At 39.0% G+C, this 18,534-nt stretch overlaps 1 protein-coding gene across 6 annotated transcripts in view; it reads right to left on the bottom strand.

Moving 5' to 3' along the window:
- Positions 1 to 4,919: 4,919 nt before the first annotated feature.
- LARP4B (La ribonucleoprotein 4B) overlaps positions 4,920 to 18,534 on the bottom strand; it is a 60,448-nt gene continuing 46,833 nt past the window's right edge. For all 6 annotated transcript variants that reach the window (XM_052806415.1, XM_052806423.1, XM_052806433.1 and 3 more), the window contains exons 13-17: positions 17,209 to 17,254; positions 13,878 to 14,042; positions 10,105 to 10,229; positions 9,327 to 9,438; positions 4,920 to 8,758 (exon numbers count right to left, since the gene is read on the bottom strand). In XM_052806415.1, the coding sequence (XP_052662375.1) occupies positions 8,477 to 8,758; positions 9,327 to 9,438; positions 10,105 to 10,229; positions 13,878 to 14,042; positions 17,209 to 17,254 (730 nt within the window). In that variant the 3' untranslated portion in view covers positions 4,920 to 8,476. The remainder of the gene's footprint in view (positions 8,759 to 9,326; positions 9,439 to 10,104; positions 10,230 to 13,877; positions 14,043 to 17,208; positions 17,255 to 18,534) is intronic.

Genomic DNA, 18,534 nt, shown 5'->3' with positions numbered 1-18,534 from the left:
CTGAACAGAATTCCCTGTTTCAGTTTGTGCCCATTGTCTCTTGCCCTGTCACCGGGCACCACCGGGAAGAGTCTGTCTCCATCGTCTTTACTCCCCCCATCAGGTATTTGTACACATGAGTAAGATCTCCCTGAGCTGTCTCTTCTCCAGATTGAACAGTCCAAGCTCTCACAGACTCTCCTTGTATGACAGGTGCTCCAAATCCCTTAATCATCTTCACAGCCCTTCACTGGACTCGCTCCAGTATGTCCATGACTTTTTTGGACTGGGGAGCCCAACACCGGACCCAGCACCCCAGGTGTGGCCTCACCAGTGCTGAGCAGAGGGGAAGGATCACCTCCCTCGACCTAGTGGCAATGCTCCTCCTCATGCTGCCCAGGACACCGTTGGCCTTCTGTACTGTGAGGGCACGTTGCTGGCTCATGTCCAATTTGTTGCCCACCTGGACTCCCCAGGTCCTTTTCTGCAAAGCTGCTTTGCAGCTGGTCACCCCCCAGATATATGGGGTTATTCCTCACCAGGTGCAGGACTTTGGATGTCCCTTTGTTGAACTTCGTAAGATTTCTTTTGGCACATTTCTCCAGCCTGTCAAGATCACCAAGTCTACAACATTCAGGTCAACAAAATGAACCTTTGGTATATCATAGCCAGCAATACAATAGATAAACATCAGCAACTCACCCTCTTACCGTTAAAGAGCAACCTTCGATAGAAACTACAGCTTGAAGTTACAGGAAAAAGGGTAAGTACATCTGGTTTCAGACAATTCTACGCCATTTGATGCAGAAAAGGTAGGGGCTTTTCACACCAAAACACTGCTAATGTCTGCTGCATCTTAGGGTGTCAGAACCACTGAAACAGCAGCACCTGCTACAGCTGAACAGTGAAGCATGTGGTGCACTGTCTGCATGACTTGCTAAGGCCAGCTCTGCTGTACTTCCCTACCTTCCCATTCTGGAACCACTTGTGGTACCTATATCCCCTTTTCCATGTCAGAACTAAAAAACAGTTCCAAAGAGCATCTCTTGTTTTTTTTATTTTCAAGCTCAATGCACATTAAACCCAGTACCTAACTTCCACGTGTCCAACCCAGTGTGGCTGCCTTCAGATTTTCTAGGCTAAGATGAAACCGTGCATCAGTACACAGGATGGCAGCCAGCATGGCTGAGCTTAGGTCTCCATGGGAAGAGCTAATTCAAACGAAAAGTAAAATTCAGAGGTTTATCTGAAACAGCATTTGCTACCAAGGAAGCATTTGATTGCTAGTCCCAGCAATCAAATTCCCTGAGAAAATCACTCCAGCAAATCCATCACTTCAGTGTCTACTGTCTGAATCAATAGGTCTCTCCAGCGCTTATTTGCCATAGCTTCAAAGGCAGACATCTTCCTTCAGTACCACCATCAGTCACACTACAGAAGATGGACCTAGCATTTGCCAGTATGCAGAAAGGACACAGATTCCAGCAAACATAGAAATGAAGAACGTAGTATCTGACAAACACCATAAACCCAGCAACAGCTATAAATATTCAAAGATAGAGCATACTTTTTTTGGAATTTATTGTATACATAATAGTTTGGGAACCTAGAGGCTAAGAATTGACACATATCAAGATAATCCTCTTTTGAGTACCAAATTTGCTGTAACAAGTGGGACAAAAAAATAAAACTCCAGCGAACTGAAATGTTCCAAAATGCTGAGCCTATTGTATTTCTGAAAATAGGTGTAATTCTTAGGAGCAGGGATCAACAGCTGCCATCTTCCACAAGCAATGCAGCTCTCAAGAGTGAGAGCACCGAATCACTAAAGGAGAAGGAGAATAATATACCAGGAGAGGGAAAATGACTAAAAAATCTTACACATCCTCTTTCTAAAGGGAAACAAGATAGAAACGACATTCCTCCTTGCGGAAGCGTAAGAAACTGCATTTGCGAGGCTAGCCAGACACCGCAGATCCCTGAGAAGCATCATCTAGGAAACAGGCCTTCTCCCCCAGAGAACCTATTTAACTGCCCATCTCCAAAATCTTTGTTCCCACCACAGAGCGCATCCTGCCACCCTCCTGTCCCGGCAAGGCCCACGGCTGCCTCCCACACCACACCGGGCTGGATGGTGGGAGCTGCGAGCCACTGCAGCATCGAGAGCCAGCTCTGCTGCACGAGCTGTACACTAGCATCCAAAGCCCAAACTACGTACATTGAAGTCGGAGACACAAAAGCAAGAGCGATGAAGGTTTCTCACGTGTGCTACAGCCTATGAACTGTAGTTCTTGGAAAACACTCCCAACCTTGGAGATGAGAGAGTCAGTCAGGCTAGACCTGCTGAACCTTGCTCACTTGTTCTGCCTGGGCTGACATCTCAAGCTGCACGTAGAGCATACATATGACTTCAGCTCCAGTTTTGGAAGACATTAGACACATTTCATTAGGTATCAGTAATTCCATCCACATATATTTCATAGATCTTTCCAGCTTTGGTATGTTTTACAACTCTAAATTCATCCATTTATCCCTCCTTCCTCAGAGCATCCTTAGCCATGGTAGATTTACTACTCTGCAGACACCATCTGCCTACAGTAAATGGGATGTAAAGCTATCAGACTGAGGATGGTTTCCACACCATACGTGCATAACACAAACACACAAAGCACTTTGCTCTTCAAGCTGATGAGAAATTAAGAGAGATTAGGGGGCGGTTTTCTCTTAGACTCCCTTCCCCAAGCACATACATGTTTTGCCCTCCATTTTGCAAAACAGTGAACTGCTCCCAAACCAGTTGTGACAAGTCAATGCACAAAGACTTCCGATAGTCTATCACCATGAGACAAGATTTAAGATTTAGCACGTTTACAGCTCATACCTCAGAATAACCAAAAAGGCTAAAGCAAAAACCAGACCTTTTCTCCTCTCTTCTTCTCCCCATTGTGAAAACAAGGCTCAAAAATGACCAAGTTGATGAGTTGAGTCATGTCCACCTGAGCAAGCAAGGCTACAGTTAAGCCAAAACTTTTTACCTTCCATTCGTCATAAGCTAGTTGTACAGATACTCAGTTTGCTTCGGCTGATGTAAGACACTGTCCCTGCCAGGACGATTACCATACTAGTCTCCTCTGGGCACCGAAGGCATATTCCCGTCCCCTCCTCCATTCTGCTGATGGTATGACAAGAGCTTCTGATCTATTCCTCTTTCTCAGTTACTTTTCAGACAGGCCAGTGTGCTGACGCAAGGGAGACGACTGACAGGAAGGACATAGCACAGCTCAGGCAGGCCAGCCTCTTCACAGCATTTTTGTGCTTATTTGGCATAACAGTTCAGTTAACAGTATTCCTTGCACCACTTCAATAGGAGCAAATTTCTACTTGATCAACTTAAGTTGAACTATACGAAAGATGCATACCCATGCCGAGAGTGGGTGTTGCAGTAACTGAGCTGCTCTAGCCAGATGGCACCAGGGCTCTATACTGCTACATAGCTTATTCTCTCAAAAGCAGAGATGAAGTGGGTACCATTACTTCCACCTATAAAGGAGCAGAATTTGAAATTCAATCGCTTCCCTGACTTAAGATGTTGCACTCATAAAAGCCTGGCCATGATAATCAACAGAATAGGAGGCTTTAACTTCCAGAGGTTTGTGAAGTAAAAGCATATTAGAAAACTTAAAACTTCATAAAATCTTTTTTTCTAAAAGAAGCCTTAGCATCAAAATGCAATGAGTCACAGTTTCTGTGACAATAAGTAATCTCTGGATTACATTAATCGCATGTAATTTTCCATAGTCACTCTTCCTCCTCATGCCCAAGAGGAAACGAAACAATTTGTTCAACACAAACGTTGGTGCAGCCATCATCGAACATCACTTTGTATTGGGGAAAACTAGCACAAAGGGGACACTGCCCAATTTTGTTGTGTGAACAAATAAATCTCCAATTTCTGCCAAAGCTGGGGTGGCCCTGAAGAGCCACACTGGGATTATGGCAACATTGCTGACAAGTTTCCATGCATTTTTACCCTTTAAGTAAAGCCGAGTTCCAAGGGCAGAACAGGATACTCCATGCTGAAAATTGGTTGTCTTCAAGTACTTGTAGTCCACGTCACCACCAAAGCCTAATGTTTAACTGACTTTTCTAACATGGAGAAAGTTGCAGTGCCCAGTGTACACTGGTAGTCCTGTATTGTCCTACTCTGTTGAGCAGACAGTAATGGGGAAATAAAGCAGCAAGCAGCCTAACCTGTCCAGCTTACAGGATATCCAGCCTGAAGAATAACACTGCAATACTTCCCAAGACACTTATCAGACACAGTAATTGTTACTACTTCCATGCTTACATCTATTGTTAAACTTGGTCAGATATAGCTGAATGAGAGACAAACCTAGGAAAAAAATAAGGGGGGGGGGGGGGGGTTCAAGTGTTTCCAAAATAGATCTTTTACTTAGAGGGAGGATATCCCAGAAGCTCTTCTTTCCTAGGGGTGTGACCAGGATAACCTCTAAAACCAGCCAAAGCAAAAAATAACCCCAGGACACCTCTGGATTCAAGAGCCATGCAACCAAAGCACTAACCCAAACTTTAAAATCCACATTTAAGACCAAGCCAACACTTTATCTGAGGAAACCACTAATGAAGATGATAACCTCTACTAAACAGAATATCACATCAGCTTTTTTTGTTTGCTTTTAAAAGAGTTAACCAGTCGCAGTTACCTAATAGAGACAGATATTGCCGCCTTCAGCATTATAGGTGTTCTTGCTGCTGCTACATAGCCTTAGGTGATGGTTACAACAGCTGTGCTGAACAGTAAAGCAAGCAAAGATTTTTTTTCCCAAAATTAGAAATATATAATTTCCAAAAATGGGAGCAAAAGACAAAAGGTAATGAAAAATACTGCTGAAGAAAGGTTTAATTAAAAAAATCAGGAATTCAACAGTGCCTAAATCTTTATTTTTCATAACCTACATATTTTTTTCAAATTAGACAGTTTTACATTTTATGACACAAAAGGAAACTTAAATTACTGATAGTTTACATGTAAGCTTGATTCCAGTCTTAATGGAAGAAGAACAAAAACAAAAACCCTCAGGAAGGCTCCCATATTACACTTCTATTTCGTGAATTGGCAGCTGTTAGGTCTCCTTAGAAATCTTCGATTGTCTGCTGCTATTAGTGTAATAGGTTACAAAGCACATAAAAATCCCCAACTGTAGCTAGCAGAAGGAGATACAGAGATAGGTATGCACCATTACAGTCAGCTGTTGCTCGTGATACACTGCACCACACTCAAACAAGGGCCTTTCCATGCCAACTGCTGAAGTCTTTGAAGGATAATGCAGCAACATAAAAAAATTGCCACTGTTCACAGATTTCTAAGTGGCAAAGGACAGTGTCATGGTGGGGGACTGATCTGAAACAACATTAAGTTTTAAAAGCAATCTTTGTTTTTTTAAATTCCTGGAAGAAGAGTCTCAGATCCCATTTTGACTTGTTTTCAAAATGAAAAGCGTCACCACACAGTCCTACAAGGTAAAATGCCAATTTTAGTTACTGTACCCCTGAACCTTTAACTCAGCTACTGCTTTTGGGAGGTTTTTCATTTTAATCTCTCTATGTATCGTAGCAACAGTCTGCATGCAACTTCACAACTCTACTCCAAAAACTCCATTTTGTCACCGAGTGGAAAAAAAATAAATCTCAAAGTGAAATGCAGTAAGGATAGGTTGTATATTACACAGCTATTTGGCATGTCACTTTTTTTGTTTTTTAAAAAAAGCTATAAAAACCACATCAGAGGAAGGTTTAAACTTTCGATGCAACAGACTGTTGCTGGGTAAGCAGTAATTACAGTGTATTGACCTAGCACAAATGGCAGCAGAATACATTAGAACAGCACAACACATCCCGCTGGTCTCTATATTACCTTAGGTACCAGTTGAGTATTATGACTAGCTGTACACAGTCGCTGTAAGGAACCACTTGTGATTGTTTGCAGCTGGTAAGCCTTTCACTTGCAGCAGACAAACAAAATGAATCATACAGCCAGCCTAAACCATACACAAATCTAGCTACCATTTTCACTGCCACTGGGGAAAGGAGAAGCATATTAAAAATCCAATGACAGAACTAGTTGAGCGGTTTTGGTGATGTTGTCAGAGTCCTATCTCCTCCCACAGCATTCACAAAGTGTGCTTTTTAAACAAGAAAAATCAACCGATTCCAGCATGCCCTATTTTGACCAATTCTGCAGCATACAACAGGCTGGATTTAAAAGGTCAACTAGTTACCAATTGATGCTTGTAACAGGAAATTTATCAGGAGTCAACTTCTATAGTTACTTTACAGTTCTAGGAATCATACACTAAGGAAAGCACTGATATTCTTGAAAGCAGACAAGCTTCGTGTATATTTTTGTAGCAGTCTAAAGTTTTTTTCCAATTAAATTTGATTTTATTAATGACTTAAAATTACAATTTGACTGCTGAAATTCACTATTTACATTGCAGAACACTTTTGAATTGGTTAAATTGCTTGTTTTTAGAGGGACTTAGGAAAACATTTGAGGGCTTTCAAATAAGACTTTCGTTCCGTTTCCCTTTTGCAGTGAAGAGGCAGAGTCAGTTCAGCACACCAGAATAAAATAAGAAAAAGAAAAAACAACAAATTAAAGTAATATTCAAACCACAACATTTAGTTTATCTACATCCAGCTCAACAGCAACATTTATAATATCAATAATTTTTATCAGATTTTTTCTTTAGGGTACCTTTTTATATGTTCTGATTATTTACAACTGTACAAGCAAAGCACACACTTCCAAGTGCACATATTTAATACAGTATTGACTATTTGCATTTACAGGTTTTTCAACAATCTGAAAAAGATCAACTGTTTAAGATCTTTAAGGTATATTACAAAAACTGCTGCTAGTTCCTGTACTACAGTATGTTTACCCAGTAAGACCAGTGACAATAGATACATACTGTAACTGAGTAATTCTGTATTCCACTCACGCTAACCCTCCACGGGGTCAGACCTCATTAACTCTAAGCTGTCTTGTACAAAAGTTAAGGCAAAGTCATTTTCAAGTTTAAATAAAATTCAAGTCTTTAAATATTGGATGGAAATAATTCTTTAAAAAAATCAGTTGTTTAAATAAACATTTTTGTGGAATAAACTGTACTGTCATAGTCAGCAGGAATGAGTTTTGTCTGAACTTCCTGCAGTTTAAACACTTAAAGAAAAACTTTAGGCATTTTAAAACAAAAATAATTTATATTCAACTTTATTAGAAACTTGCTAATTTAGTGCATCCTTGTCCTTCAGAAAGCGCATCACTTCTAAAGTAAATAAGTGTGAGAAACCTCATCCCAGAGGTAAATAGCAGGGATCTCTTCCTCCACCACACAAAACAAACACCATTATCTCACGTCTTGAAAAAATTTAAATCTGTATGCCAATGCTTGTAGTTACAGGAAGATGTCAACACAAGGCTGACTAAGATATGAACTCTTTCAAAGAGCACTTGGGGCAGAGTTTAAAAAAAAGTCTACACAGAGCACAGGGGTAACCAGAACATACAGCGCTGACTCAGTTAACTCCCTTACAAGCACAGGGAAGCTAAGGTTATCACAAGAAGGCTACAGTGCTTTCTCCTGATAACATCCACTAACAGGCTTCACCACCATAGAAGCTCACAGACTTAATTCTTTCTATTCACAATGTGCTTTGTATTTGCAAATTATAACATCAGTTTTATTCTGGAGTGAGAAGATGGTTACTTGCTTGCAGTAAGTCAAAAAAGGAAATATTTTAGAAAGACTGCTATGGTGCTCCGTAGGATTCATTTTGTGTGTGCAAAACATCAAAAAAAAGATTAAATTTTTAAAAATGCTAGAAACAACTACTCCTTTAACCTAAAAGTGCAAGTTCATTTGCTGACACTTAGTACAGCAGCCCAATAAAAAAATCTTCAAGGTCACATACTAATTTGTAAAATACATCTACTTCCTTGCACTCTACACACTAGCTGCCGTTATCAGTCTTTTGGACACTTTAGATATGTACTTGCAGACCAGTTTATTAAAAATATTGCAGCAGCACATTTCTGCTTAACAGTTTAGAAAAAACTCACTATACAGAGCTTGCACTCACACAGCCACAGAGAGGCTTAATAAAAAGTTGATTTTTTTAAAGACAAATATTTTACATCTTGAAAAAAAATAATCACACTAAGCTTCACCTCCAATTAAGCACCAACCTAAATGTAAGGTTTAGAACAACTATCCAGAAATATCCAGAAAAATAGAATGTTTGTTCTAGAGGGGAAAAAGTATTTCACAGAAAAATAACTTGCAGGCATTGTTATATGCCTAGTATCACTGCAAGCTCCTAACCAGCAACTCATTCTCAGGTATCTTAGTGGGAACATGGGTTTAATTTGTGGGAAGCAGACCTCTTCTCAAATCCCTCCCAGGTGTTAGTTTCACTGAGGAGATTTCGGAGGGGTATTCTGTTCTTTATTTAAGCGTTTGCCAACGGCTGGAGGGGACGATCTGCGTCCTGACTGTCTCCTCTGGTCTTTGGGTTGTCCAGGATGTGACTTTGCAGGAGGAGGTTCTCTGTTTTTCTCTATTGTTTCTGTGGGCTTTCTTTCTTCTTTCCCACATGCTACAGTGTTTGGCTTCTGTTCTTTCTGGGGTTGCAATGTAGGAGGATCCTTAGTTGTTCTCTGGCAAATTTCTGCATAACTAGGTTTTCGCAGTTCCTGTGAAATCAAAAGCAAACAGAACAGCAGTGTTAAACAAAGCATCCTGAGGAAAAAAATTTATTTACTTTTATGAACAAAAAGGGTAAAAGTCTTTGTCCCAAAAGACTGCTGCACTAAAATATGCAGATGAGGGCTAGAGTATGAAGTTTACAGAAGCTGTAGAGACAATAAAGTTCAAAACAAGGCAAAACGCAAAAAGGTATGCTAGAAAAATTGAGTACTGTGATAGGGCAAAATACTTCCAATTCAAGAAAACTCTGAAACAGCTGAAAGACAATGAATATTCTGGTTTAAATATCAACATATGTATTAATGCTTCTACCTCAAGGATACTATCAAGAAGAGAATTCAGATAAAGAGCTATCATTTGCCAAGTTATCGTGAACAGTTTTGCACTGTTAATTGCATAATTGTATCATACGAGTAATCAGGAGGCCACCAACATGCAAATTTAAGGATGCTGGGATCGTATGATTAAGCAACACTGGGTAGCAATGGAAACAATATTCTGTTAAATGCATCAAACTGGATCATTAAGAGAAAGTGAAATAATAAGGTCACTTACTATGGCAGCTCCATTGACTTGTACCGATTTACATGCAGTACTGAGTGTGGAAGAAGAAAGCCTTTCTGTACTCTGTGTCTCTCTCTGCTGTTTATCCACAACCTTGGAGTCCCTGTAAGCATCCAGCAGGAAGCAAAGCTCATGAAAAGTGAAACTTCAGGATAGATGAATGATCTAATAACTGGTCTAAAACTTTGAGTATGACTATAAGAAGTTATAGCTATAATTTGCCTATCACATTATGACTAGCATTGCATTTAAAAATGCTATCAAATATTAAAAAAGAATATTCCTGTGGAACTTGACACTACTTGTAATTTGTGACATTCTGATAATATTTGGTTATTCAGTTATCCTACTCCTGTTACTCAAACACCTCAATTTGATTTGCAGGTTCCAAATAAAGTCTTACTGAAAACTTTCTTTATTGTATGGACAACAGTACTGCCCACAGATCGTGGATTTACTTGCTATGCTTCAAAGCTATCTAAATACAATACAGTCAGGTATTCATTAAACTTTTAAATACTTGCAGAGACTAAAACACAACACTAAACTTTTGTCTGCTGAATGACTGTTACGACTGAATCACTGTTATGATATTGTTCAGAAATTAAGCTTTATTGCCTTTACAAGTACAATATACAGCAAAAAATTATTTCTTTCATTGATTAAGATTTTAATAGCTCTTTACAGTGTTCCACCTAGCCTTCTGATGACAGAGAATGCGAATGTGATTCAGAGCAGAATAGTTATAGCCATGTAATTAAATGCTTACTCAGAAGACTGGGATGGCGAAGGAGACCTTTCAAACGTCCTGGGCAATGTAGAAGAAACTGGCAACAACGGCTCTCGAGGAATTCCCGATGGAATAGTATTTGTACTTGCATCCACATTAATGTTCTGAAGGAGGAAAAAAGGCACAGAAGGGCAATCATAGTATCAAATTAATATGGTTTGTCTGAAAATTAACACAATCGGGAAACAGTTTATAAGTTGATTTATAAAAGCGTAAATTAACTATAGCAAGATACAGAAGGATCCAATATATGTACTGTAACAAATAAGTTTTTTCTTTTATAATTATTTAGAAATGCTGACAAATAAAGCACACACTATGGCTCTTTCCCCAAAAGTTGGAAGCTTAGTTCCCTTTGAGACATACCTGGATGGCAAAATCACTTCTTTCAACCTGGGAACTTTGCACCTGCTGGTGACAAAGTAGGCTTTGTGCCTGTTCACATAACCATAGTTAGCCTATTAACACAAATGTCTCCTATAACTGTCACCTTCAAAGCTCTAACTCAGCATCATCCCAATAGCTGGTGCTAAAAACACCTAACCTTAAAAAAAAAAAAGTTTTTGCAAACTAGGATATGACCATCATTTAAAAGTCCCTTTCTTATGCTATAGTGTGATTTGCTACCAAGCAAAAGAGACTTTTTCCATAGCCCTCAAAAGATTCTGCTACTGCCAATGGATACTGTGCTTCCAGATAAAGGCCAAATAGGTTCAAGATGCACGCATGAATTTAAATTGTCACAAAATAAGAATAGAGAAAGAAAGAAGGCTTTGTATCTTGAAAAATGTATTTCTGACATTTATAACCATTTTGTTTGTTTTAAGAAGTGCTACGTTCTTCGTAGTTTTTCTGACCTAACTCTAGAACCAGAACAGATTCTGGTGCAGAAGGGAGAGCAATGGGAGAACACAAGCACAGGAGGAACAAGATAGCCACCCCTTTCCCCCAGCCCAGCCACCATTCAAAGGTAATAAAACATGAGGCTCCTATGGTCACTGTTAGAAAGGAATACTGTACTTGATAACACTGTTTTAAAACAGGTAGCAGAGATTATTGCAGTAGATCTAAGCCTAGTTTTACTCAAAGTAAAAGTAAAACCATAAAAGGTGCATGTTTAGAAATAAAAGAACAGCTTCTATAGTTTTACTCACTATAATAGTATGTGCAAAGGTTTGCAATTGCAAGCTGCTGAGCATTCTGGCCCAAGGTCATCAAAACTTGTAGGTACATGGTTAAGTGTGAATAGTTTCAACTCAAGCAGATATGCAAGTGCTGCTCCTAGGCCAAAACACTCAGCCCCTGATCTGACAGCGCTGCAGTTTCCTCGTTAGAAAATGTGGGATGATTAACACCTGCCATTCCCCAGAGCTACATCTAAAAGAGTGCCACAAAGCAAAAAGCATAAGATATGATGCTTGGATAACAACTGTTGGAAATTATACAACCTAAGTTCACTCAGCTTCTGTGCACTGGACTTGCCCATCTATAAAACAAGAGTAGCACTGTGTAACTCTACTCGGCACTTTGTCACTCTACATCAGTTGACATGAAAAAATGTTGAGATCAAGGTGAAAAGCAGCCTATATACATTAGCAAGATTCTAACGTTAACTCAAACACCTTTATAGTAGAACACAATTGCTCTTTAGAGCCAATTGCTGTTATCTTATTCCTTAATAACGTCAACAAGGAAAGATAGCACAATCCTTTTCCTCCACACAATGGTACAGACTAACTCATGCAAGCCGGAAAAAGTGGGAAATCAAAGGAAGCTTTTCAATGTAACAGTGCATTGCACTATCATAAAACCTCAGTGCCTGACTGATATTAAGACTGCCTCTACAGGGGAGAAGTGTAAGTTCTTATACAATAAGTAGAGTGCAAAGCAAGTACTAGATTTGTAATGGGAGGAGCAACGGGTTTTCAGCTGCAGTATTGTCGTGGTTTAACCTCAGCCAGCAACTAAGCACCATGCAGCTGCTCACTCACTCCCCCCCCCCCGCCCCGCAGTGGGATGGGGGAGAAAATCAGGAAAAGAAGTAAAACTCGTGGGTTGAGATAAGAACAGTTTAATAGAACAGAAGAAACTAATAATGATAATGGTAACACTAATAAAATGACAACAGCAATAATGAAAGGATTGGAATGTACAAATGATGCGCAGTGCAATTGCTCACCACCCGCCGACCAACACCCAGCCAGTCCCCGAGCGGCGATTCCCGGCCCCCACTCCCCAGTTCCTATACTAGATGGGACGTCCCATGGTACGGAATAACGCGTTGGCCAGTTTGGGTCAGCTGCCCTGGCTGTGTCCTGTGCCAACTTCTTGTGCCCCTCCAGCTTTCTCGCTGGCTGGGCATGAGAAGCTGAAAAATCATTGACTTTAGTCTAAACACTACTGAGCAACAACTGAAAACATCAGTGTTATCAACATTCTTTGCATACTGAACTCAAAACATAGCACTGTACCAGCTACTAGGAAGACAGTTAACTCTATCCCAGCTGAAACCAGGACAAGTATCAAATAGCAAGTGCTGGAATTGTATTTAAATCTGAAATATGACAGTCAAAAAACACTTCAGAAATAATAGAGGTAAAATACTTTAAAAATAGTTAGATCTTGGCCAAGAACAGACTACAGTCTGGAGTACCGGCTGACAGTAAATTAAACACTGCTCTTACCATGGCACTGTCATGCATATTCCCCCTAAAAGCAACCCTGGAATGTACTTGTCCCTATTACCACTTGCAGGAGACAAAATAGATGGCTTGTCTGCACAATTACTGCTTTAGGTGCAGGCTGCCTTGCTGCTTCCTCTCTCCTTTACCAACAAATGGCCTCCCTACCCACCCCTGGTACGTGGGCACCAAAGAAAACACTTCTGCTATAGACTGGTTTTAGAGATGAGACACGAGAGAGAGATTTTGGTGTTTCATCAGGTTGCTTTTGCACTGCTATATCCAGGGGTTAACTTCTTCAGTTGTGGTACAGCTACAAAAACACAAATTAGAGCTAGCAAAAAACCCCAATATAGACTTCCATAGCCTAGATTGTTCCATAGTGCACAGGATTATATGAGTCTTGATGGAGGAAAACATACTGTCACTCACAGATGGCATGGCAGAGACAGTTCTAAGAATGAAATCTATGAACAGCTACTGAACATTAATTTTCAACTGTATCTCTACTACATCTAGAAAGCAGTGGTTGCCAAGTCATTCTGATATATTTCTATCTTTCCAAGCAATATGACAAGACAACGCTGGGATCCAGCTGGTTTTGGTAACAGTTCTTGTTCCAGCTATGATGCCTAGTGTACTGAGTTTATGTAGGGAACTTCTTTATATTTCAGTGCTTAAAAGTTTGTCTCTGTCACTTTAAAGTGTTTTATATACAACTCACAAGTCTGACTTTCAAACGGGAGGAAAATTTATCACATATTTTTCACCTGAGTCTATCAAAAAGCCTGAGGCAATTATGAACAGCAAAGAGCATATTTTCTAATCTCTGCTATTAACACCTACTTATACTGGTGCTCATATTCCACACCATTTCAAAGAGAATACCCAACAAATTGTAAGACATAAGTGAAGAAAGCAGTGGCACATCACTTGACAGCTGTTTTTTAAAAGCATTTCTTATGACCCATGAAAAACCCTAAGTTTTTTCTATGCATAAGCCACCAAATCTGAAAACAAGAGGTATGCAATTCTTTGTTTTCCCAACAAAAATGAACACCGGCTACTCACTCTTTCTTTTGACGTTCCTATTACCACACTGGACAGTCTGTTTTCAAAAAGGTCTTCGGTCTTTAAATTGCCAGCAGCCCCGGGTAATGGAGGAAAGCTAGATAAACCCAATTCAAAGCTAGGAGATGGAGGTTTTGGGGGTGGTGGAGACTGTGTTTGGCCTCTCTGGAATAGAAATAACATGTTGAGGTTACTGCACTGAATGACAGAAAAGACAGGCACAGGACTCTAAACTGTATTTTGCATTTGATTTATATCTGTGAAGCCCTAGAGAGGCCTCCCCCATCCCACCTCCCAAGAAAACCACACAGTACCGAGCAATAGATGCTTTTGTTGTCCACTGTTGCCCTTGAAATATTTAGCTATTATTTAAGTGGGATGGCATAAGCATTCTTAAAAATTTCATATGCATAAGCTTTAGTGATACTGGTATAGTCAGAAAAGTCTTCTTGCTGACCCTCCTTTCATGACGGACACTTACAGTGACATAGAAAGGAAAACAGACTGGTTTAGATATCACGATATACTGAAAATGTAAAGCCCATTGATGTGCAGTTGGTAACATTCTAAATGAAAGTCAGGAGTCAACAAGAATCTTATATCATGTTCAGATATATTAAGAAATAGCAAGACAGCATGCCTTGTGTGTCATGTAGGCAACAGCAATTTTCATCTAATTAATATGAATTTATATGGTCACTTCGTAAAAATGCAAAGATAAATGCCAAAACTATTTTTGAAAGAGGGAGAGTTCTTCTAGCTAAATCTAAGAAGAACAACAATGTCCCAGGCAAAAAAAAAAAATCACTGGGCTAAATGCAACTATTTTGCACTACAGACAGCAGTTCAGGAATTAAGAGTACCACAGTTAAAGATCACTTGTGAGGACGGCTTGTAAGGATTTGTAAAGCTAAATTCTATTTACACTGAAAAAATAAAATTCCTTTTGTAATATGCTGTAACTGAAGTTACCAATTAACTTAATCTACATCATGTAAACGAAGAAGTAACTGTGCTCAGGCCTGTGCTAAGATGATCTCTGCTGCAAAATACCAAATGCAAAGCAGTCTTTGAGACAATTGCTATTTTGAAAAGGAAAATATTTACGGGTATATAGCCAAGATGGTCTGAATCTGAGAACAATGCTTCCAGACAGAAAGGTATTGCATTACTTACTGTTTTTTTCCCTTCCTTCTCATGAAGAGCAATAGATACAAAACTACCTTTGAGGTCTTTTCACAAACTACAGTTTATGTCAAAAGAAGTGTGTGTCAAGAGGGAAGTAGGGAAAGAATAAATACAGAGGCAAGGACAACTGCAACTCCTGGGACTGCTATTGACCCAGCATTACCCCCCATAACACAGTTTGAGAGTGCTACAGCAGTGGAGGCTGCAAAACCAGAAGTCAGGTGACCTGCCAAAGAGTCATGGAGACAGACTACACTTATCCAGCTCAAACTGCAAGAGGAACAACCTTTATTTATTTATTTATTTATTACAACAGTTCTTCAAATCACAGCACTTAGTTTTCTTAAAGGGGACTAAAGTCCTGCAATAGATAATGCTTTTATATTTGTTACAAACATTTTCAGTTATGCAGGGGAGTCCTAAAAACCCCAACATATTAAGAGACAAGCAGCATTAACATCTTAAATTAGTGAGACCAGGGAGGGCTTAAGTGGATTTTAAGCTGCCAAATGCATACAATTTCTCAAGTCAACTTGTTATGACAAGTTGAGTAATTTGCTTATGTCTATAGCCTCAGATACAATCAGATCAAAAAGGTTCATGCTCTCTCTCATGCAAGCATGTATACTATTATTTTTCCTTTAAAAAAAAAAGAAAATCTAAAGAAGCCATCACTCCATTCAAATACAACTGGTTGTAATGATGTCCTACGTACACTATCTAATCACTACAGAATCACACAAGAAAGAGGACCCTGGATTCAATTATTTCCAATTTAAAGCAGTCAAATTTTAATCTTTCACTTCAGAGTACGCTCCTTCCCAGTGTACACAGCTGTGGGTACGCAGCAGCTCTCACCTCTGTTCAAACTGCATCACTGGACAGTACAGACCAAAGATTCATGGGCCAGAAGAGACTAGAAGGAACCTGGCTGCACAGGCTGCAAATAAAGCCTGGTGCTGAGAGAAGGGAACTGTGCGTCTCCAAAGAAGTCACATCTACCAGTTTTACATTCAAAGTTAAAATAACCTGAAATTCAGCTGAGTCAGAAGAGCCTCTCTGCTCAGTAAGAGCGTCCAAGGTAATCCTTTCAGTCCAGCCACTCACATGCCTAACCTGTATCACTTCTTTGTTCTTTCCAAAGACAGAAAAAAGAAGTTGATAGGAAAACATCAATCTAAAAATTCAAGCAGCTTTGAAAGGGCAAAAGAAAGAAGTATTGAGAATCCTACACGTAATCTGATCTCACTGAGTTTTGAGAAGTTTGACAAGAACTAAAAGCAACTGAAGGCAAGGAACCGCTCGTTGTTTTATACTTTCCAAACCTTGATGTTCCTTCATCCAAATCCCCTAAGGCTACTCAACAGCAGCAGCCACAAATACACAAATGCAACGATTCTAGACCTTTAAGAAAGTGTTATGGCTCACGCAGTGGAGTTACTTTGCAATTGTGATATGAATAAGGAAATAATCCGGTTCAACTTCATGAACGAGCCATGTGTGGCAAAAATGAATTGCAGAGAAGTGTCTGGTTTTATCAAATCAAACCTTAAGTCCTACCAAAAAAAATTACATTTTTTTTCTTCTACACAATGTCTAGTCCAGCCTTTTCAAGCATCAAGGCTATTTAGGTATTGACCTTGAATTTAAGTTTACCAAAACTGTAATATTTCAATAGTGTTAGTATACACTTACCAAGTGGTACTTTGAGAGGCATTAAGAAACAGAATTGACGATTTAGTAACTAACATCCTAGCTACACATTATGACACATGGATCTGTAAAATGTTCTTCAATGTCTACATGAACGATAATCAAGTATCAAGTGTTTTGAACTTTAGCTTAGCTGTTTAGCTCTCCCTTAACATGAACACTGGTATGCTGAAAAAGTAACACTAAGATGGAAATTTTTTGCTACTATAAAGCAGTAATTTTAACTTTTTCCTGACTTCTGCACTGATGGACAATCTTCTGTGATACCCAAATGCAGTAAACTCGTGACTAATGAGCTGCTGTCTTCAGTCAACTGTGACATACAACTGCTTGTGCAGTAACTGATCTCACCTGCTACTCCACATAATATCCACACTATTGCCTTGTTACCCTACTTTTATTACAGATGAATATGATCATGAACACTCACTGTAAACTTGTCCTCCCTTTTCTTTCGGTAGCCATATGAGTTTTTCCTAAGGGAAAGAAAGCAGTTATCAGAACCTTGCCTATACATGAATGGAAGGCAGTTGGTGAAAACAGGAAAAATTAATTCAAATTGCTATTTCATCCATCTTCATTCTAGACAGGTTATTAGAAAAAAATATTTTAGGGAAAAATTTCTAGCAAGCTCTCATTAAAATAAAGGTACGGATCTTATACAAGTCAGCATAAGAATACACTGGTTACAAATAATTCCTGTATTAAAAGCGTCTCAGTGCCAAATACATATGAGGTTTAGACAAAACCTTTCAATATCCAAAGTAAAGGCTTTAATCTTGTCTTTTTTTCTTTTTTGATACCTATGTAACTTTTGAAATATGGCTAACTATTTTCAATTCAGGTAAAGCCCCTCCAAAACATTTTCAGCGCTTCTCCCCCAGCCCTACTTCAGGTAAAGCCCCTCCAAGCAGCAGTTTAAAATTTGCAATGCATTCTAACTCAGTTTCAATATATTTTCTAAGTTTTCTGTTTGACTTTTAATACTCTAAATAGATTTATATTCTGATGTTCGGTGTTGAATACAAGTACTGACTATTCCTGTACATTTTTGTAGTCTATAGTTTGAGCAATCTTGTTTCCTATGTCCTTAATCATACTTTCATCCACTAGTTATAACACAATTTGGCAAATTAGATTTAGAAAAGTATTACAGTCCTTGCACAAAATCCCCACTTAATTTTGCAGTGATACAATACAAGTCTAATATAGCATCATCTGCAAAAGACTTGAGTTATCTTCCAATTCAGTAAGTCACTCAAAATGTGATTTACTTGGAGACAAACACAGCCATCATTAAACAAAGCTACACAGTACTTTTTATAAAGCACTTATTAAAACTGTACTGTATTTAAAAAGTTCCAAGATAACCCTGCTAAATTCTTATATTAATATTGGTGACATCAATTTTCAGCTCCCCGAGTGAGGTTTTTTTGGTTTGGTTCTTTCTGGATTTTTTTTTCTTTTCTTTTTTTTTTTTTTAAACTGCATAACAACAGTTTTCTTAGTTGCATGTAATCCTTTTCCCCCCTCCATACCAATCCATCATTTCTGTTGTTGTAAATGTCTAATTAGGGCAAAATTCTGATCTTTCAACTGAAAAAATTAACAATGAGCACTGCTAGTACAGGTTCAGCTGCACAATCTACACTGCTGAACAATGGAATGGGCACAACAGCTTCATTGAAGTCAAACAAATAATATGCAAAAACTTTCTTACAACAGATGAAAAAAGGATGGAGGATTAGATCTTACG

This window comes from Harpia harpyja, chromosome 1 (genome assembly GCF_026419915.1).
Source record: "Harpia harpyja isolate bHarHar1 chromosome 1, bHarHar1 primary haplotype, whole genome shotgun sequence".
Classification (NCBI taxonomy): Eukaryota; Metazoa; Chordata; class Aves; order Accipitriformes; family Accipitridae; genus Harpia; species Harpia harpyja.
The sequence above is the reverse complement of the archived record's forward strand: the minus strand, read 5'-3'. Positions and strand labels throughout refer to the sequence as shown.